This window comes from Physeter macrocephalus, chromosome 16 (genome assembly GCF_002837175.3).
Source record: "Physeter macrocephalus isolate SW-GA chromosome 16, ASM283717v5, whole genome shotgun sequence".
In the NCBI taxonomy this organism is placed as follows: domain Eukaryota; kingdom Metazoa; phylum Chordata; class Mammalia; order Artiodactyla; family Physeteridae; genus Physeter; species Physeter macrocephalus.
Window position 1 is genome coordinate 97,395,064 of NC_041229.1, and position 22,575 is coordinate 97,417,638.

A 22,575-nucleotide genomic window follows, 5' to 3' on the forward strand; every position below is an offset into this window, starting at 1 on the left:
TTTCTTTGTAGCACTATAATAAAGAAATTGGTGTGAGGTAACTTCTATTCAAGTGTGTTGCCGAAACTATAATACTTTGGGGTTCTGCAACATAGACCAAGCTGACATGCTTCACTGATTTCTCTCATCAAGTTAGCATTGCAAAATTCTATAGCAGATAGGCAATGGAAAGAAAACATTTAAGGGCTTAGGCTTCATCTGAACTTCACAAGGAAGGAAAGAACAAACCCAGGCTTAGTTAGTTCTGGGGACCAAATCACGCCCCAGGAATATATCTTTAGGGTTTGGTGACTTTTTGCAGCACAAAACGCCAGTCTGCTAATTTTTCCCATCCATTAATGGGAAATATGCCATAAAAGTTTTCTATTCCCTCTATATGGAATATCTTTTTTCCTTCTGCTTCCAGCAGCAATAAAGGGTTACTTTAAATGATGATTCTTTCTAAAATGTTTTGGATCTTTGATCTTATTTATTTTTCAGAGGTTGATCTCTACCCTGTGTATTTATCACCTTGGTGTGGCCAGTTTGTGCTGCATAATTGGGTGTGATCTGTTCTCGTATTTTACTTTTTTGGTAGATCTGTTTAGGATTTCTTGCAAATAAACCTCATCTCAAAACAGCAAAAAACAGTCCCAATTCTGACAGAAGATAGTATATTCTAATGAGCTTGCCTGATTTTAGAAAGAAAAAAGGAGATAAGAGACTGGCCTAAGAAGACCAAACTGCTGCAATCCAATTTAACTGTGTAGGTCAGTGCTCCTTGGCTGTTTTCATTTTGAGTAAGAGCAAGGAGTACCTGGAAGATATGAAGTATTATAGGAACTTTGAACTTTTGCCTCTTGGCACATTGAAAATGAACTGGAATATTTTAATTTGGTCCTTTTTCTCTTTGTTATTTCTTTATCTAGAATGTGAATGGCTATGTATGTAAATCTACTACGATGACATTTATATTTAATTCTTTCCTTGGTAGTCCTTGAGTTACTGGCCACTTCACCAAAGTAATTTAAATCAATTCTGACTTTTTGCTTTTTAATATCCAAAATTAAGGTGTTTATGTGGAATTGATACCATAAACGAATTCTTAGAACTTCTTTAGTTTTTCAGGAGAAAACAGATACCACTTAATAGAAGTCTGTTGACTTTTCTCTGTATAAACAGCCTTTGTTATTAAATGAGAAAATGAAATTTTATCAAGAACTCACACTACTTAACATGTTTACAAATGTCTGGTTATAAAGTCATTAATTTTAAACACAGCTTCTGCTGTATTTTCTTGATCTGTTACTCTAGAGTTAATTAACTATTTAGCAAATAAAATGTGAAAACTATGAAAATTAAATAATTTATTTTCTTGTTAAAATCAATTGAGACATTTGTTCTCAATTTCATTTTAATAAATTTATTTATACCTTTTAAGATAAAAATGATATAATTCACAGAGACATTTTAATTTTGATATCTCTGGTTCTCTTGTGGCCAGAGGATCCAAACAGAGAGTTCTTGAACTTTTTATTCATGACAGCTTAAAAAGAAATCATCAGATCCCTATGAATTGGACAAAAGAATATCTGTATTCTACCTGTAGTATAAGAAAGAACAAGAAATAAAAATATTTACATGTATCTTCTCTTTATTGTAGAAAGTCAACTTATAAAGGTAGATGAAATGATGTAATTAGGGGAAAAATAACCATTTGGCAAAACCATCATAATTTTTATTGTTTCTGGCAAGAATTATCAGTAGTTGCTGAGAGTAGCAAATGAAAGTTTGAAGAGTAACAGTATATTTCCACAGCCGCAAAGTATCTCCCCACAAGATACTTACTAATTACAAAGGATAGCTCTACAGTGGGTGAACCTAGCAGACACTGCTTTACCTAAATGACCAAAGTTGATATCGCCAGTAATTAGACTAATCCACAGCAAGTGCCTCTTGATATGATGCACTGGGAAAACTCAGCGTCACTTCTGTGATAATCCTGCCAAAAGAGTATAACCTGAATCTAATCATGAGGAAACATCAGACAAACCCAAATTGGAGTACAATCTGTACTCTTTAAAAATGTCAATGTCATGAAATACAAAGAAAGACCCAGGAACTGTTTCAGATTAAAGGAAACTAAAAAGTCATGACAACTGAATGCAATGTATCATCTTGAATTTTCTTTTCCTATAAAGGAGACATTATTGGAACAATTGGTGAAATCTTAATAAGGTCTGTAGATTAAAGTATTATATCGATTTTAATTTCTGATATTGTTCATTGTACTATTGTTACATAAGAGAATTACTTATTTTTTAGGAAATACATACTGTGTTTAGGGGTGAAGGAGCATCATGTCTATAACTTACTCTTAAACAGTTCTGAAATATAATATATATAAATATCTATATTTATACATATATGTATGGGTGTGACACAGAGTAGAGAGAGAATGAGAGAGAAAGACTGTTGTACTGAGAGCAAATGTAGTAAAATATTCACATTCAGGTAATCTAGGTAAGGGATATGCAGGATTCCTTTGTGCTATTCTTATAACTTTTCTGGAAATTTGAAATTATTTCAAACTTAAAAAAAAATTGACATCTCAAGGGAATAAAACCAACAACTTAAGGGAAATGAAAGAATTTGCTCAATGAAATTTAAATACTGGTTTTTGGAGAACTCTGTTTGAGGCAGGCATCTGATATACTTTTGTATGGCCTTTAAAATATTTTTAGGAACTTTTTTGTTTGATTGTACAAGTAAGATTGATAACTTTTTTTTTCAAAATTTGTGATCCAATTTTATTTATTTATTGAAGTATAGTTGACTTACAATATTATATTAGTTTCAGATGTACAGCATAGTAATTCGATATTTTATAGATTATACTTCATACAAAGTTATTATAAAATATTGACTATATTCCCTGTGTTGTATGTTACATCCTTGTAACTTATTTATTTTATACCTAGTAGTTTGTACCTCTGAATCCCCTCCATTTATTTTGCCCCTCTGTCTACCCCTCTCCCCTCTGGTAACCACTAATTTGTTCTCAAGATTCATGACTATTAAAGAACATTTCAGTTTAGTTAAATACAATGAAAAATTAATAAGAAGGTACATTTTTATGCAGGTAGAAAGTTTGTTTTGGATTTCTGGTCATAATGGCTTGCAGTGTTTGTGATTTGGTCCTCCTATCCATTCCAAACACACGGTAATGATAAAATTTTCTGAGAGAAAATTTAAAGGATATAGCCATGTGTAAAATCAATATAAATTCACCTATAGACCAGGAACTGAACAAAACCACAATGTTAATGGGACTAAAACCTTAGGCCTCCTGTGCTCTGGGTTCAGAAGCAAGCATAGGTAACTAAGTGCTCATTTCTCATGGAATAGTAAAGACTAAAAGTGTCACACACAGGGCAAGAGACTAAAGCCAGACTTTTCTTCTTCCACCCCTTTAAAGGGGATTCAAAAAAAAACTTATTATTGCTCTCTGGGAAATGGCTTATATAAAACCTGGTAGTATAAGAGGAAGCAGACACCCTTGTAGTCAGGACTTAGTCTTGCTACTCAGGTCTAAGCTACTCAGGGATTCAGTGATAGTCTCTGTGGTCTCTGTGATATCCCCAGTATCATCAGGAATGGAGTCTTAAGTCATCCAATATAAGACCTAGTTCTGAACTAGGATCTGTCTCCAGGAGACAGTGAGAGAATAAACAAGTAGAGAGAATAAAGCCTGCCACTTAAGATGAGTTTGCACACTGCAATTCCAAAACTTATAAGGAAAACTGATGCTAAGAAAAAGAGCCAATAAACCCAGCAATTGAAATATAAATTTACTCCAGAGAAAGTAAAGTTAATTATTTTAAATTGATTTTGAAATGAAGTTTAGGATCCTCAGGGAGAAAAAAGAAGGAATAGTAGTAATATAAAAAAGAGAACAAAATATAGATAAACAGCAAAGGTTTGTACTGTATAGCTCAGGGAACTGTATTCAATATCTTGTAATAACCTATAATAGAAAAGAATATATATATATATATATCTGAATCACTTTGCTGTATATGAGAAACTAACACAACATTGTAAATCACTTATATTTCAATTAAAAAATAAACAGATAAAGAGAGAACAAAAATTGGGAAACAAGAACAGGCAAAATGAAACAAAGCCATGTATAAGCCTTAAAAGATGAATTGAAAGTTCTAGAAATAAAAATATTAATTGAATTTTTTAAAAACTGAGAGAGAATGAACTCTAGACCAGACATAATAGAATAGAGAATTCATAATTTAGAAGATAATACTAAGTGTAACACAAAGATCAAGAGATAAAAACTATAAAAGGACAGGTGAGAGACACTGAGAGGCAACAATGTATATCTAATAGGAGATTTAGAAGAAAAGGTTAGAGAAAATGGCAAAGAAGCAATATTTTAAAAGATACTGGCTGAGAACTTTACAGATTTGACAAAATACATAAGTCAGGCGAAAGTCCTGAGCAAGATAAACAAAAATAAACCTGCATGGTAGACACATTGTAGAATCTGCAGAACATTAACGATAAAGAAAATAGCTTATATGAATGATAAGAATGATTAACTCCATCAAGAATGTCAGGAGTTTGACTGCTGGCATCTTGACAACAATGATAGGTGCCAGATGACAATGGAGTAGTATCTTTAAAGTGCTGAGGGAAGTTAAAAGGCAATCCAGAATTCTCCACCTGGTTAAATCATAACTCCAGAGGGTAAAATAAAGATATTTTCAGGAAGATGAAAAGCAAGAGTATTTACCACCCACAGACTTTTGTGTAAATGACAGGTCTATGAGTATTCAGAAATTCACAATTCAGAAATCAAAAAAGCTTAAAAAACAAGGTTTTTTTGGTAAGTTTTCAGCAAACTCATTTGTGGGCACACTTGACCTGAACTAGTTTATGAGGCCATCTTTGGTCTTTATTTATCCTACCTAGTATGACTATATGTTTCACTGTGGAAATTTTAATATGCTTGACTGTGGGCTTCTTCCCCGGACCCAGTGGATGTGTTATATCACAGCTAGTTTGTCCAACATGTTGCCTTTATAAAATCCAAAAATTTGTCAGTTCCAAAACAGAGAGGTCCCAAGGACTTCAGATAAGTGATTGTGGACCATTCTTTCTTTACTTTTTTTCTTGAATAATTTCCAACTTTTTCCCCCAGTTTTACTGAGATATAATTGACATACAACACCATATAAATTTAAGGTGTACAGCATAATGACTTGACATACATATATGTTGTGAAATGGACCTTTCTTTTTATCTTTCAATTTTTTTTTTTTTACCTTGAGGTATAATTGACATACAACGTTATATTAGTTTCAGGTGTAAAACATAATGATTTGGTATTTGTATATATTGTGAAATGATCACCACAGTAAGCCTAGTTATTATTCATCACCACACATAGTTACAGAATTTTTTTCTTGTGATGAGAACTTTTTAGATTTACTCTCTTAGCAGCTTTTAAATGTGCCACTATTATTAACTATAGTCACATGGTGTACATTACATCCCCATGACTTATTTATAACTGGAAGTTTGTACCTTTTGACCCCCCTCACCCATTTTGCCCATCCCCCAAAATGGTTGCCTCTGGCAACCATCAGTCTGTTCTCTGTATCTGTGAGCTTGTTTTTTTGTTGTTTTGTTTTGTTTTTCATATTCTTCATATAAGTGAGATCATACAGTATTTGTCTTTCTCTGTCTTATTTCACTTAACAGAATGCCCCCATGGTCCATTCTTGCTGTCACAAATGGCAAAATTTCCTTCTTTTTTATGGCGAAATAATATTCCATTGTGTATATATATCACATTTTCTCTATCATCACTTCATCCATCAGTGGACACTTAGCTTGCATCTATATCTTGGTTTCTATAAATAATGCTGCAATGAACATGGGGTGCAGATATCTTTTTTGAGTAGTTCTTTAGATAAATACTCAGAAGTGGAATTGCTGGATCATATGGTAGTTCTATTTTTAATTTTTTGAGGAACCTCCATACTGCTTTCCATAATGGCTGCACCAATTTACATTTCCATCAACAGTGCACAAGTGTTTTCTTTTCTCCACATCCTTGCCAGCACTTGTGATTTCTTGCCTTTTTAAAAATATCCATTCTAACAGGTGTAAGGTGATGTCTCATTGTGGTTTTGATTTGCATTATCCTGATGATTAGTGCTGTTGAGCACCTTTTCATATACCTGTTGGCCATCTGTATGACTTCTTTGGGAAAAGGTCTATTCCGATCTTCTGCCTATTTTTTAATCAGATTGTTTTTTTGTTTTGTTTTTGTTTGCTATTGAGTTGTATGAGTTTTTTATATAGTTTGATATTAATCCCTTATCAGAATATGATTTGAAATATTTTCTCCCATTCAGTAGGCTGCCTTTTCATTTTGTTGCTGGTTTCCTTTACTGTGCAGAAGTTCTTTAATTTGATGTAGTCCCACTTGTTTATTTTTCCTTTTGTTGCCTTTGCTTTTGGTGTCAAATCCAAAAAATTGAAATGGACATTTCTTAGAGGATGAACTTCAGCAAGAAAATAATTGAACCAAGAGAGAAGGAGCAAAAAATAGTAATGAGGATGAAAATTGGTATGAAATGTTGGTAAACTTAATTAACTACTGACTAAAAATTAATAACTATTTTTTACATTAAAAAAAAAGTAGAGTCAAAAGAAATAAAAGACATCCAAATTGGAAAGGAAGAGGTAAAATTATCTGTTTGCAGATGACATGATCCTATGTACAGAAAATCCCAAAGAATCCACAAAAAAAGCTACTAGAGTTAATAAATGAATTCAGTAAAGATGCAGGATACACAGAGGCAGGATCAGTTGTGGTTTTTTGTTTTTTGTTTTGTGGTACGCAGGCCTCTCACTGTTGTGGCCTCTCCCGTTGCGGAGCACAGGCTCCAGACGCACAGGCTCAGCGGCCATGGCTCACGGGCCCAGCCACTCCGTGGCATGTGGGATCTTCCCGGACTGGGGCACGAACCCGTGTCCCCTGCATCGGCAGGCGGATTCTCAACCACTGCGCCACCAGGGAAGCCCTCAGTTGTGTTTTTATTCCAGCAATCAACAATCCAAAAAGGACATTAAGAAAGTAATTCTACTCACAACAGCATCTAAAAGAATTAAGTACTTAGAAATAAATCTAACCAAAGAGATGAAAGACTTGCACAGTGAAAACTGTAAAACACTGCTGAATGAAATTAAAGAAGACCTAACTAACTGGAAAGACATCCCATGTTCTTGGAAAGGAGGACTTAACACTGTTAAGATGTCAGTACTACCCAAAGCAGTCTATAGATACAACACAAGCCCTACCAGAATTACAACAGCTTTTTTTTTCACAGAAATAGAACAACCAATCCTCAAATTCATGTGGAATTTCAAGGGCCTCAAATAGCCAGAACAATCTTGAAAAAGAAGAATAAAGTTGGAGGGCTCAAACTTCCCAACCTTGAAACTCAATACAAAGCCACAGTAATTGGAACAGTGTGGAACTGGCTTAAGGACAGACATATAGACCACTGGAATAGAAGAGGGAACCCAGAAGTAAACCCTCATATGTAAGACCAATTGATTTTAAGAAGGGGGCCAAGGGTACCATTCACTGGGGAAAGGACTGCTCAAAGAGTCTTTCAACAAGTGGTACTGGGAAAACTGGATACCTATCTGCAAAGGAAAGAACACTTACCTCACACCTTATATAAAAATTAACTCAGGGCTTCCCTCATGGTACAGTGGTTGAGAGTCTGCCTGCCAATGCAGGGGACATGGTTTCGAGCCCTGGTCTGGGAGGATCCCACATGCTGCGGAGCAGCTGGGCCCATGAGCCACAACTACTGAGCCTGCACTCCGCAACAAGAGAGGCCGCGACAGTGAGAGGCCCGCACGCTGCGATGAAGAGTGGTCCCCGCTTGCTGCAACTGGAGAAAGCCCTTGCACAGAAACGAAGACCCAACACAGCCAAAAATAAATAAATAAATAAATAAAATTTTAAAAATATATATATATTAAAAAAAAATTAACTCAAAATGCATCAAGGACCTAAACTTAGAGCTAAAACTATAAAACTCTTAGAAGAAAACAATCCAATGTCTTCTTGACATTGGATTTGGCAATGATTTCATGGATATGACACCAAAAGCACAGGGAACAAAAGAAAAAATAGATAAACTGGACTTCATCAAAATTAAGAACTTTTGTACATCGAAGGATACTATCAAGAAAGTGAGGGCTTCCCTGGTGGTGCAGTGGTTGAGAGTCTGCCTGCCAATGCAGGGGACACGGGTTCGTGCCCCGGTCCGGGAAGATCCCACATGCTGCGGAGCGGTGGGCCCGTGGACCATGGCCGCTGAGCCTGCGCGTCCGGAGCATAGGTCTGGAGCCTGTGCTCTGCAACGTGAGAGGCCACAACAGTGAGAGGTCCGCATACCACAAAAAAAAGAAAAAAAAAGAAAGTGAGAAGACAACCTACAGAATGAGAGTACTTATTTGCAAATCACATATCTAATAAGGGATTCATATCCAGATGATGTAAAGATCTCTTACTACTCAGCAACAACAAAAAATGAACAACACAATTCATAAAAGGACAAAGGGCAGAGGGCTTAAATAGGCATTTTTCCAAAGAAGATATACAAATGGCTAATGAGCCCATGAAAAGATATTCAACATCATTAGTCATTAGGGAAATGCAAATCAATACCACAATGAGATACCACTTCACACCTGCTAAGAGAGCTATTAAAAAAGCAGATGGTGGTTGGGACTTCCTTGGTGGTCCCGTGGTTAAGACTTGATGCTTCCGGGGCTTCCCTGGTGGCGCAGTGGTTAAGAATCCGCCTGCTAATGCAGGGGACACGGGTTTGAGCCCTGGTCCGGGAAGATCCCACATGCTGTGAAGCAACTAAGCCAATGTGCCACAACTACTGAGCCTGCGCTCTAGAGCCCACGAGCCACAACTTACTGAAGCCCACGTACCTAGAGCCCATGCTCCTCAACAAGAGAAGCCACTGCAATGAGAAGCCCATTCACCACAATGAAGAGTAGCCCCCGCTCTCCACAGCTAGAGAAAGCCCACGTGCAGCAACGAAGACCCAACACAGCCAAAAATAAATAAATAAATAAATAAATTTTTTTTAAAAAGACTCCATGCTTCCATAGCAGGGGACGTGGGTTCAATCCCTGGTCAGGGAGCTAAGATCCAACATGCCTCACAGCACAGCCAAAAATAAAAAAGAGGTGGTGGAATCACAGACGTTGACAAGAACATGAAGAAATTGGAACTCTTCTGCATTGCTGGTGAGAATATAAAATGGTACAGACACTGTGGAAAACAGTTTGGTGGTTTCTCAGAACATTAAACTTAGAACTACTCTTTGATGCAGCAATTCTACTCCTTGGCATGTATCAAAAAAGAATTGAAAGGAGGGACATGAACAGATATTTGTGCACCCAAGTTCATAGCATTTTTCACACCAGTCAAAAGGTAGAAACAACCCAAGTGTCCATTGACAAATGAATGGATAAACAAAATGTGGTATATACATGCAATGGAATGCTATTCAGTCTTAAAATGGAATGAAATTTGAAGTATTCCACAACATGGATGGACCTTGAAGACATTATGCTTAGTGAATTATACAGAAATAGAAGGACAAACATTGTATGATTCTATTTAAATGAGGTACCTAGAATAGGCAAATTCATTGAGACAGAAAGTAGAATACAGGTTACCAGAGTCTGGGAGGAGGCTAGAAGGGGGAGCCATTTTTTAAATGGATACAGAGTTTTTGTTGGGAATGATGAAAAAGTTTTGGGTATAGATAGTGATGATGGTTACATAGGATTGTGAATATGTTTAATGCCACTGAATTGGACATTTACAGTGGTTAAAATGATAAATATTATGAATGGTTAAAATGATAAATATTATATATATATATTACCACAATAAAAAAAGTTTTTCAATTAAAAAAATGGTAGAATTCAAATTCTAGAAAATAGTATCAGAGATGAGCAGAGTGCTAATAAGTTATTTAAGTGTACTTTGTTCCTTGTTTTGGAGAGTGATAAAGATGATTAATTTGACATTTAAAAAATGTATAGCTAAATATGTATGTTAAATTTAAGAGAAATACTAAAAGATTACAGATTCTGTCATAGCTTCTAAACTAATGGGGGGGTGATATTTTTAAAAAACTTTACTAACACACTAAAAAGTAGGAAAAGAGAAAAAAAGTCAAAGAATAACAATTCACAGAAAAGAAAAAATAAGGGACTTCCCTGGTGGTCCAGTGCGATCCCGGGGAACTAGATCCTGCATGCCACAACTAAAGATCCTGCATGCCGCAACAAAGATCCCACATGCTTCAACGAAGATCCCGTGTGCTGCAGCTAAGACCCAGAACAGCCAAATAAATAAATATTTTTTTAAAAAAGACAGAATAAGGGCTTCCCTGGTGGCGCAGTGGTTAAAAATCCGCCTGCCGATGCAGGGGACACGGGTTCGAGCCCCGCTCTGGAAAGATCCCACATGCCATGGAGCAACTAAGCCCATGCGCCACAGCTACTGAGCCTGCGCTCTAGAGCCCCCGAGCCACAACTACTGAGCCTGCAAGCCGCAACTACTGCAACCTCCGCACCTAGAGCCCGTGCTCCGCAACAAGAGAAGCCACTGCGATGAGAAGCCCATGCACTACAACAAAGAGTAGCCCCTGCTCTCTTTAAAAATTTATTAATTTTTGGCTGTGTTGGGTCTTCGTTGCTGCACACGGGCTTTCTCTAGTTGCGGCGAGCGGGGGCCACTCTTCGCTGCAGTGTGCGGGCTTCTCATTTCAGTGGCTTCTCTTGTTGTGGAGCATGGGGTCTAGGCACGCGGGCTTCAGTAGTTGTGGCACGCGGGCTCGGTAGCGGTTCGTGGGCTCTAGAGCGCAGGCTCAGTAGTTGGGGCACACGGGCTTAGCTGCTCCGTGGCCTGTGGGATCTTCCCGGACCAGGGCTCGAACCCGTGTCCCCTGCATTGGCAGGCGGATTCTTAACCACTGCTCCACCAGGGAAGCCCGAGAAGTATCTTTTATAATTTACCCAAAAGTTTGAAATTAAAAGCATAGAAAAAGATATGCCAGGCAAATACTAATTAAAAATAAAAAGCTGGTATTGCAGTATTACAATACTAATATCAGACCAAAGTCCTGGACTTTTAAAAAGATGGTAGAAATTTGACTTTCAGTATCACTAATATGGCTAGTTACAAACATAAATCCTGATACTTTCTGCCTGGTGTTATTCATCTGTTTTTTTCTTTTCTTTGTAAATCAACTACCACAGACATTGATGGAGCAGTATCTACTATGTGTTAGGTAATGCAATGGAGACAAAGACGAGTGCAGCCTAATTGATTACTGTATAGAGTCTAATAGAGGAAATATGTCCAGTAACTTTAAAACAAGGCAGCATTTTGTGAGTACCATTGGAGAGTTATAAATGAGTTATGATGGGAATTGGCTGTGGTGGGTGAAATCAGGAAAAGATTTCATGCAAAACATGGTATTTGACATGGATAGAATTTTAAGAGATGGAGGTAGGGAAAAGATATTTCAGGCTGAAGAGAAACAATAAAGCTTTGAGCAATCGCATTTTCTGCTTTTTCTTTACAGCCAACTTATCTAAAAGAATTTCACTGGTTATACTAAGATTGTCTCTTAACTCTTTAGGTAGTGATTCTGATTTCCATACTGATCAGCTACATGATCAACTGATCATCTGATTAGCTCCATACTAATCAAACATTTCTAATTATTTTTATTTTTAATTAAATGTGAATTTTATTGGTATGAATTATCTAAAGGCAGTAGTGTAAATACAATTATGTCTTTTTATATTCAGTATTGTAAGACTTTGCCCTATCAGTTTGCTGTATAAAATTCCTATTTTATAAATTCTTATGTATATTCTATTCATCTGTACAATGAGGCTCAGCTAGATTCTTCAATGCATAAATTACTCCCTAGCTTAAGAAAAGATATTTTTTAAAAGCTACACTAAGGATATAATTTCACTAGTATTAGTTCCTTTACAGCCTAGACCATGACCTAGACACCAGCATTTTTCCCCTGGGGGTTGTGTAGCACACTTTGGGACTAATTCTTTACTGGGTAGCTTCATAAATTTAGGCTAGAATGTTATCATTTGCTAGACTTCATTTGCTAGAAATGTGGCCTACTCCATTTACCTGTAACAGCTCATTTGCTTTATTTTTCATTTTCCTTTACTCCAGACAACAGCACTGCAAACTGCATAATTAGGTTAACACTTTTCATTGCTTTTAAAAAATCTCTCTTCTAATTCTTTGCCTCATACTTCCTCATAGTATCTTAGATTTCTATGCTAGTTTTCCATGGGGGAAGAAGGGTATGTAATTTGCTTTTTCATACAGTGTTGTTAATATTGACAGAAGGAGGCTAATTTTATCCTAAGTGATGATATACTCTATGTTAAAGACAGGTTAAACACTTCCTTCTGAACTTGGTCAGGGAAAAGGAGAATAGATTAGATGGCTCCGGAAATTTTTTCCTGTTCAATTCAGAGATTCAGAATTTTTTCCCCCTTTAAATGCTAAACAAATGAAAAGTGACATTTGGAATTACCACTATCCCTCTGTTGCTTGCCATCTTCCGTTTAATGTCTGCTTCTCTACAAAGATTAACATATTTTCCACTCATGATTTACTTGTCAGGGACTTTAGGAGTTTTCTGGAACCAGAAGTCTGCCTTTGGTAGTGATGATTACTGGATAATTGCCTATTCTTTGGTGGATTTTCCATTTTTAGATTACATCAGGCTCTACAGCCTTTATTTCTTTGGCAGAAGAACCCAAAGGCAATGGAGTATATTTTTTCCCCTTCCCCAGCCCAGCTTAAACAATGACTCACTTGGGCCCTAGGGCTTTACTTCATACTCTCATTCAGGGGCCGCTTTCTACCCTTGTTTTTCTTATTTGCCTTTAGTGTCTGTCTGGAACCTTTTATATCCTTTGGCGCATGGATTTTCCTCCAACGTTATTGTCAGAGAGATATACAACACCACCCCCAAACTGGAACAGACAATCCAGTGTTCCCATAAGCCATGTTGTTCTTAAGACAGCTGATATAGGTCAGAGAGAATACAAAAAGAATATCTTTAAGGAAACATAAATTTCAAGTGGGGTAGAGGGAGAAGTATTCTCCAAAAAGATATGAGTGCCAGTGTCATCCAGCTAAAGACAAAGATTTCCCTCTATATGAGATGCTCTAATGACTGATTAAAACTTCCTCAGTGTGTGTGTGTGTGTGTGTGTGTGTGTGTGTGTGTGTGTGTGTGTGTGTGTAGGAGGTGGGAAGCACTCAGAGGAATTGGACTCCAAGAGTTTTCAAAGAGATATAGTTATGTGAAGAGAATTCCTCATAGAAGGACTGGGTCTAATCTATAGTTCAGAGGTTTTTTGGAGAAAAAAAGATTTTTCTCCTTTTGGGCAGTTGTTCTATATATTCTTGACTTTTCATTCTAATTCCAGCCTTCTGTAACTATCCATCTAATGATGATTTCTTGATTTTTCTCTTTGCAGTTTTAACAGTGTATGTCAGGGAACTCACATTCTTTTTCGGGAATTCAGCTTCATCCAAGCCACCCCTCACAATAGGGCATCATTCTTACGGGCCTTCTGGAGATGCTTCCGAACTGTAGGCAAAAATGGCGGTAAGTCTTCCCAAATTCTTTTCTTGCCTTCCTTTATTCCCTCCAAACTTCTTTCTTTTGTTCAGTGTAAATACTGTTTTAGTGCATACTCTTCAAGGCTCTAGGAACACCTTTTAAGGAGTTATCTGTCTTGTGCCAGAGATACTGCCATCAATATTATTATCACCATCACCATCACCGTCACTGAAGCGCACTTATTAAGATCCAAGTGTAACTCTGAGATCTATGTGCAGTAATTCATTTAATCTTCACAACGTCTCTCTGTGGTAGATACTATAATTCCCATTTTATAACAAATGAAACTTAGGATCAATTTGCATAGTGTTGGTTCAGCATCTTATGATTATAACCCAAGGAAAATATTTAAAAATACGCTGATCAAAAATGTGTTTACTGAGACTGTATTTTGGTGATGTGAAGGGTGAAAGACCCTTATTGAGAGCTTCTTTAAAAAAATGGCACTAAATTCTTACATTCAGATTATTAAAATAGATTAAATTACTCCAAAATTTTCACATATAGACTCTCTACATCAAAACCTTTGTTCATGTCTGTTTTCAAAGGCCTGTTCTTATTCCCATCTTCATATTATGTTTTTCCAAATAAGTATCGAATATCTTTGACAGTTTCTATAGTAAACCTAACTTAAAGTAGAGGAAGTCCTAAACTATTTCCTCATTCATTCAACAAATATATCTGGTAGGCTTACCTTGTGCCTGGTGCTGGGGTTATAGTAAGAAAATAGGTATGCTCCCTGCTTTCATTGAATTTGCAGGATCCCCTACGCTGCTCTAACTGATGCTACTGCTACTTTATATATAGCTACTGAAACTTTTTTGCTAAAACTCCTTCTACCTAGTTTCTGATTAGATCATTTCACTATCCTAAGAAATAGGTATGGTAGATATTATTGTGCCCATTTTATAAATAACAAAATTGTGTAAATTGCAGAAGGATTGCACAGTAGCAAAGTTGGAAATAGAACCCAGATTTACCAATATGCTATTTCTACTATTGACAAGTAACTCTAGAGATCATCCATCTCAATTACAGTATTGTGCAAGTGTATTGAGAATAGCATCATCTTCTTTACAAAATATATGACTAGTAGTCGAAATCAATGTGAACTCAATTTTAAGTGAACTAGCTCAGAAAAACTATCTTGTTGGTCTCCACATAAACAAAACTGGGAGCTGTGAGTGTATAGATGAATTTTGTACTATTTCATCAGAACCGGTCTTTCCTAATCCTTTCTCCGTCCCTTAACCACTCAGCAAATATATATTAAATACTGATTATATCGAAGAATGGTGCATATAGCTAGAGCTGGTTTCTGTGAAATAGCACGTGGAGACAACTATGGAAAATAATCTTCAGATATCCTTAATTCTTTTCATGACTTACAAGTGGGGCCTCTTCAGTAATTTATTTATTATCATAAGGGGTCCATATAGTGGTGGACTCTAAGCAGATGTGGTTTTCTTTATCTTTCTTATAGCAGCTGCCAATGATTCATCCAGCTGCTGAGAGGAAGCAGCTCCAAGTTCTTCCTATTTCTCCTGTGCCACCAGTAGGACCTAGATTTTATGCTGGTTATTTATTGTCCTGCTTCTTAATCAGACAGTCTCTGATTTCTTAAATACCAAATGCAACATTTGCGTCTAGGTGATCCTAAAATCTGTGGTTAAATAGTTTTAATATATTCTCAGTTTCCTCCAGGAAACTTCAGAACATCTTTCAGTCCCAGAATGTGTCCGTCTCCAATTTTAATCCAGAATGAGCAAAGACACTCAGAGGCAAGATTCCAAAGGAAAGTATTTATTAAGTCCCATTTTTTCAATTAGAATGCCAAGTACCAGACACCTACTCAGTGGAGCTGCTATTATATTGTTCTCCTGCAGATAACTTCCTTAGAACATCATGTACATATTGTAGCAAAAGGAGGAAACTAACTCTTCTTGGAGGTAGCAAAAGATGAGCTGGGTTCCCGTGTAACATATCTAAAAGTGAAGCCACCTGTAGAAAACTAAGGACCTTGATCACTTCTGGCAAGAAATATTTTATCCCAGTTTTTAGCAAGTACAGAGATGCAATATCATTCCTGCATGACTGAGTATTGAATGATGCTAATTTCCCTGTGTCTGAATTTCAAATAACCTCATGAAAACTGTAGTGAGTCTCTTGCTATCTAGACAACTTTAGATTCTTGGAAGCAAAAAGATCTACTCAAATGTAATAAGCCTTTAAAATTCAACTTCTCATTTTGGTATTTTTTTCAATACAGAAATATTAATCTAAATTTTCCAAGTTGGCAAAGATTGAAATTCCCTTGAAGTAAATCTTTACTTCTATTTAGGGATATTGGCTCAAAAGAGATTTTGTCCACAGTTTATGAGAATTTAGTTTTGAGCTTTGTGCTTTTACCAATGAATATATATACTTCATTTGATAAAATAATGATACTAAGGGAATTGTCCTCCTGCTATAAACAACTAGAAAATCAGACAAAGTATCTGAAACAACTGTTTCAGACATTGGACCAACAGTCAGTGTGGAACTATGGTCCCTGAGAGGCAGTTACCAAGTGACAGTACAGGGAGATCATCAAAGAGCTTGGTGGTCTTACTGAGTTGAAGAGGCAGAGGCTGGGGTTTAGGGAGGCCAAGGTGGCCAGTATTTGCAAGGCTAAGTACCAGAGAGAAGGGCATTGCTCACTTAGCTCCGGAGAGCTGCAAGAAGGTATTTGAGTCTTTGACTACAAACTCTGCACATGTGTGGGTTGGAAAAAGAACCACTAGAAAACAGTAGGCCAGACAATTCCTGGAGTACTCACAAGGCTAGTTCACACCTCTACCATCTGGAGTAGAGAAACATCAAAATACACTGGGCATTGGATAGAGTCCTCAGCAGCTTAAGCATTAAACTGATCTGCAAGTAACTGCATATACCAGAACAAAATTCAATACTCCTTAAAGGAATTCAACAAAATCCAGCACTCAACAACATAAAATTCACAAAATCTGGCATCCAACTAAAAATTACAGGAAGCAGGAAGATATGACCCATAACCAGGAGAAAAATAAATCAATAGAAACACAGACTCAGAAAAGACAGAGATGGGGGAATTAGCTAGCAAGGACCTTTATACAGTTATTTTAAGTCAGATAGATGTGCTCAGGTATGTAAAGGAAAATATGAATATGATTTGGAGATAAATGGAAGATGTTAGAAAGATCTGAATGGAATTTCTAGACATAAAATACAGCATCAGAAATAATGATAATAGCAGTTAATATTTATTAAGTGCTTCCTATGTAGATTATCTCATTTTTCTAATCCCGTGTATTAGGTAGATACTTTTATTATCTCCTTTGCACAGAAAATAAAACTGAGATTTTGAAAGTTAAATAACTGGTCTAGGTCACACACCTATAAGTGTGTGACCAATGAATGACAAAGAAGCCAGAGAGCTGACTCGAGACAGTATTATCTTTTTAATGTATAATGTGTTCTCCATCAGAGAGTGTATGAAATGCTGGAAATACAGATAAGTAAATGACAATGCTTGCCCTGAAAGAGCTCACATTCTGGGAGAAGAAACAGAGTAGCCTAGAAGTAATTTCCTTAGAGTATAAGTGATTAGTAAAGCCTGTATGAGTCAGTGATAGCACAAGGAAAGAAATAGTTCTTCCTGCAGAAGTTGGGGAAGTCTCTAAAGAAGTAAAGACAATTAGGATGGATCTTGGAGCAGTAGAAAGCTCTTAAGCAAAGAAGGAGTACGTTCTAAAAAGAAAAAACAAGATTTTTGAAAGTATGATGACATGAAACATCATGGTTCCTTTGGAAAATGGTAAGAAGAGCAATGTGGCAACAGAAAATGATGCTGAAATGCTTATTGTGCCAGCCACTGAGCAAAATGCTATACATGTATTCATTCATTTCATTCACACAACAAACATGAGTTGGTGTGATTATTATACTGTTTTATACATAAAGAAACTGAGAGAGAAGTTAAGTGACTTGCACAGGCTATATAGTTTATAAGTAGCACAGCTCATATTCAAACTTGTCTTCACAAAGGCCACATTTTTTATTAACTGAAGTATAGTTGATTTACGATGTTGTGTTAGTTTCTGGTGTACAGCAAAGTGATTCAGTTATACATATATACATATCCTTTTCTGTTATGTTTATTACAGGATATTGAATATAGTTCCCTGTGCTATACAGTAGGACCTTGTTGTTTATTTTATGTGTAATAGTGTATCTGCTAATCCCAAACTTCTAATTTATCCCTCCCCCACCCCCTTTTCCCTTTGGTAACCCTAAGTTTGTTTTCTGTGTCTGTGAGTCTGTTTCATAAATAAGTTCATTTGTGTCAGATTTTAGATTCCACATATAAGTGCTATCATGTGGCATTTGTCTTTCTGACTTACTTCTCTTAATATGATAATCTCTAGGTCCATCCATGTTGCTGCAAATGGCATTATTTCATTCACAAAGGCCACAGTCTTAACAACTCTGTTAGACTGACTTGAACATGTGCTACCCCAGGTAACAAAGGGCTTTGTGTGCTCTAAAGTTTATGCTTTCTCCCAAAGACAATAGAACCCTATCAGTTTGTGTGGTGTTTTCACATATGACGTTGGCACAAGCATGGAAACCAGAATGGAAGGTAGGTAGTAAGACTGAAGCCAGAGACCAGGTAGGAGACAATTGTAATCAAACAGGTAGTGGCCATGGAGATGAAAAGTTATTTAAGGAGATGGTTTGACAGGACTTACAGATTTATTGGGTATAGGGTGTGGGAGAGAAAGAGTCAAAAAATGAACGCCGGAAGCTAAAATATTTCCAATTTCATCCCTCCCCTCCTTTCTTCCTTTCCTTTTTTTTTTTTTTTCCCTTTCACCTTTGATGTTTTACTCTGAATTTGCTGTGGTTTTGTCTTCATAGTCTAGGTGTATTTATTCATTCAATAAACAGTTATGTATTAGTTGTTAGTGATAAAGCAGTGGGTTAGACAGAAATTCTTGCTCTCATGGAGTGTGTGGTCTGATAATCAGAGATTGGGGGAAAAAATCCCTGCTTTTGTAAAAGGAGTTCACATTCCGGGAATCAGGGAATTGCAGTGGGTCTTTATGACCATAGAATAAAAACCCATTACTTAAAATATCGAACGTTATAGTGGGTGAAGTGATCTCAAAGGAAAATGCAGACATTTTAGGCTGAAATAAAGCTTTTGGTCTGACTTCTCTATGTAATTGCCTCAAACTTCCACTTGATTTTGCTTGTCACTAATCCTCATCCTCACCACTAAAAGCCATTCTGTGAGGATTAACAGTGCTTACTGCAGGAGTGGGGTGGCTGTCTTGTCTGAAATATTAAAGAGCATTTGTTTCCTTTGTAATTTTTTAAACAAACAAACAAAGAAAAATCCTTCAGTGTGATCTCTTCACTCCTGAGGTCTCCTCTAGCAGCTGGTTCTCTCCACTTGTTCCCACCAGTGCTTCACCTCTCATCATTTTCCCCAGAAACCTGATGTGGCCAGGTTAAATAAATAAACAAATAATTTCTTCAACCTCAAGATCCTGTTTCCTAGCTCCCATTTTACTTATTTCTTCTCTATTCCTAATTTTCTCTTATTTTTTCATTTTTACTTCTTTCTTCAGAATCTTTTCTCCAGGGAAAACATTGACAGTTGATGTCCCCTCAAATCTGTCCCCTCTCTACCTCCAATAACTTTAATCTTTCCTTCTATTTAATTTTTTTTTTTTTTTTTTTTGGCTGTGTTGGGTCTTCGTTGCTGCACGTGGGCTTTCTCTAGTTGCCATGAGCACGGGCTACTCTTGTTGTGGTGCGCGGGCTTCTCATTGTGGTGGCTTCTCTTGTTGTGGAGCACGGGCTGTAGGCACGTGGACTTCAGTAGTTGTGGCTCTCAGCCTCAGTAGTTGTGGCTCGCGGGCTCTAGAGCGCAGGCTCAGTAGTTGTGGCGCACGGGCTTAGTTACTCCGCGGCATGTGGGATCTTCCCGGACCAGGGCTCAAACCAATGTCCCCTTCATTGGCAGGTGGATTCTTAACCACTGCGCCACGAGGGAAGTCCCCCCTCTATTTAATTTTTCCTTTTTTCTACTTTGGTTATTTGGAGGTGTCACACATGTCACACAAGCATTCCTGTAATGCTTTTGTCACAACCTCCTCTCCCACCCAACCCTCCTCACCCTCCATACATAATACCCTTAGGCTGCTGACCTCTCTTTATTCTTTTAGGTCTTAGTTTAAAGGTCAGCTCCTTAAAGGGGGCTTCCCTATGACCCTTCCTCATCTGAATTAAATCCTTTCATTACTCTTTTCAAAGCATCCTGTAATTTTCAGTCATCATTTATTACAGTTTCTGACTAAATATTTTTGGGATGGCTCTTTACTTAATGTCCGTCTCCCTTATTAAATTGTAACCTTTATGAGGGCAAGAACCTTGTTTTGCCAATAACTATTCCTAGCACCCAACATATGTAAATGATTTGTTATTTAATATGAAGGCTCACCATTTCCCAATCACTACAAGAGGATAGATTTTTGAATGGGTTATATTATCATTTCTTTTATTGGGTGTAGGGTTGGTTTTGAAAATCTGTTTTATATAATCTAACTTTTCAGTATTGTGTAGGAGCCTTGTTTTAAAATAATAGTAGCTACCACTTATTGACCACCTACTATATGCAAGGCACTAAACTTCATGTTCTAAGTGCCCCACTAAAAACTGACCCATTCAAAGCTATACTATTTTAAATGACACCTAATTAAAACAATATTCAATACCCACTGGTGATTCTAAACAAGGATTAGAAAGATTTAGATCATGATCTGTAAGCAAACTCAATTTTTAAAAATATTTATTTATTTTATTTATTTATTTGGCTTCATTGGGTCTTAGTTGCAGCACGTGGGATCTTCGTTGCGGCATGCGGAGTCCTTTGTTGATGTGTGGGCTCAGTAGTTGTGGCACGCAGGCTTAGGTGCCCCACGGCATGTGGGATCTTAGTTCCCCGACCAGGGATCAAACCCGCGTCCCCTGTGTTGGAAGGCGGATTCTTAACCACTGGACCACCAGGGAAGTCCCACAAACTTTAAACGTTGGTGAGGATCTGATTAGTAGTACTTCCTTTCCTTCTTTTGTATTCCGGTCCAACCTTTATGCTATGAAAGAGATCACAAACTAGCGGTCAGCTGACTGCACATGCCTTGGCCTGCAGATATTTTTTCTTGGTTTGCGGTGTTAAAAATTCACATTTTTAATTAGATGCCAACATTTAACATAAAAATCTCAATTCAATTTCACTTAAAAATGGAAAGTCCTCCCAATACCATGACCACATTCTAACAAGAAGACAGTTTGCCAGGACGGTGGTACAGCTGCTCCCTTTAGACAGGGTATGTAGACTCAGATTTACCACCAGGACGAAGGTACAGCTGCTCTCTTTAGACAGGGCATGTAGACTCAGATTTACCACCATCCCCAGCTGCCTTGCTTCACCTGCTTACGTTTCCTGCCTGGCCTCTATAGGCATTTGAGTTCGCTATCATTGCTAGAACTTCTTGGTCCATTTATAACCACTTGAAAGGTAAAGTTACACTCATAATTCAGAACAAGGAGTCAGGATCTTATTCCTCAACTAGATGCTCTTTCTCTCTTCTCCTTGTTATCATGATGTCTCAAAATTTTTTATAATTAGAAGGGACCTTAAAGTCCTCTCATCTTGAAACTAAATCTAGGGTTTTTTAAAAATATTCTCTTTTTTACAGTAAAATATACATTACATAAAATTTGCTATTCTAACCACTTTTTAAACTGAGAAATCTTTTTTTGGTGGTAAAATATAAATAACATAAAATTTACCATTTTAAGTGTACAGTTCAGTGGTATTAACTATATGCACATTGTTTTAAAACCATTACCAGTATCTATCTCCCTTTTTTCATCTTCCCACACTGAAGCATTTTACCCATTAAAAAAATAACTCCCCATTCCCCCCTCTTCCAGCCCCTGATAACCACGGTTTTACTTTCTGTGTCTATGCGTTTGACTATTCTAGGTACCACATATAAGTGGAATCATACAATATTTGTCTTTTTGTGTCTGACTTATTCCACTAAGCATGATGTTTTCATAGTTCATCCATGTTGTAGTGTGTATCAGAATTTCATTCCTTTCTATAGTTGAATAATATGCCACTGTGTATATATCATATTTAGTTTATCCATTCATCTGTCAGTGGACACGTGGGTTGTTTCCACCTTTTGGCTGTTGTGAATAATGCAGCTATAAGCGTGGGTGTACAACTGTCTGTTTGAGTCCCTGTCTTTGATTCTTGGATATGTACTTAGGAGTGAAATTGCTGGATCATATGATAATTCTATGTATAACTTTTTAAGGAATTGCCATACTGTTTTCCACAGTGGCTACACCATTTTACATTCTCACCAGCAATGCACAATTTCTCCCAATCCTCACCGACACGTGATATTTCTTGTTGTTTTGATAATAGGCATTCAAATTGGTGTGACGTGGAATCTCATTGTAGTTTTGATTTGCATCTCCCTAATTACTAATGATGTTGAATATCTTTTCATGTGCTTCTTGGCCATTTGTATATCTTCTTTGGAGAAATGTCTATTTAAGCCCTTTGCACTTTTTTGAATTGTGTTGTTTATTGTTGTTGTTGTTGTTGAGTTGTAGGAGATCTTTACATAATCTGGATATGAATCCCTTATTAGATATGTGATTTGCAAAT

The 22,575-nt window shown here is 36.9% G+C and overlaps 1 protein-coding gene across 8 annotated transcripts in view; it reads left to right on the forward strand.

Moving 5' to 3' along the window:
- LOC114488012 (centriolar satellite-associated tubulin polyglutamylase complex regulator 1-like) overlaps window positions 1-22,575 on the forward strand; it is a 157,820-nt gene that overhangs the window by 68,183 nt on the left and 67,062 nt on the right. For 3 of the 8 annotated variants that reach the window (XM_028501425.2, XM_028501429.1, XM_028501428.1), the window contains exon 3: window positions 13,654-13,784. In XM_028501425.2, the coding sequence (XP_028357226.1) occupies window positions 13,654-13,784 (131 nt within the window). The other 5 variants (XM_055091557.1, XM_055091559.1, XM_028501424.2 and 2 more) reach the window with 5 other exon arrangements.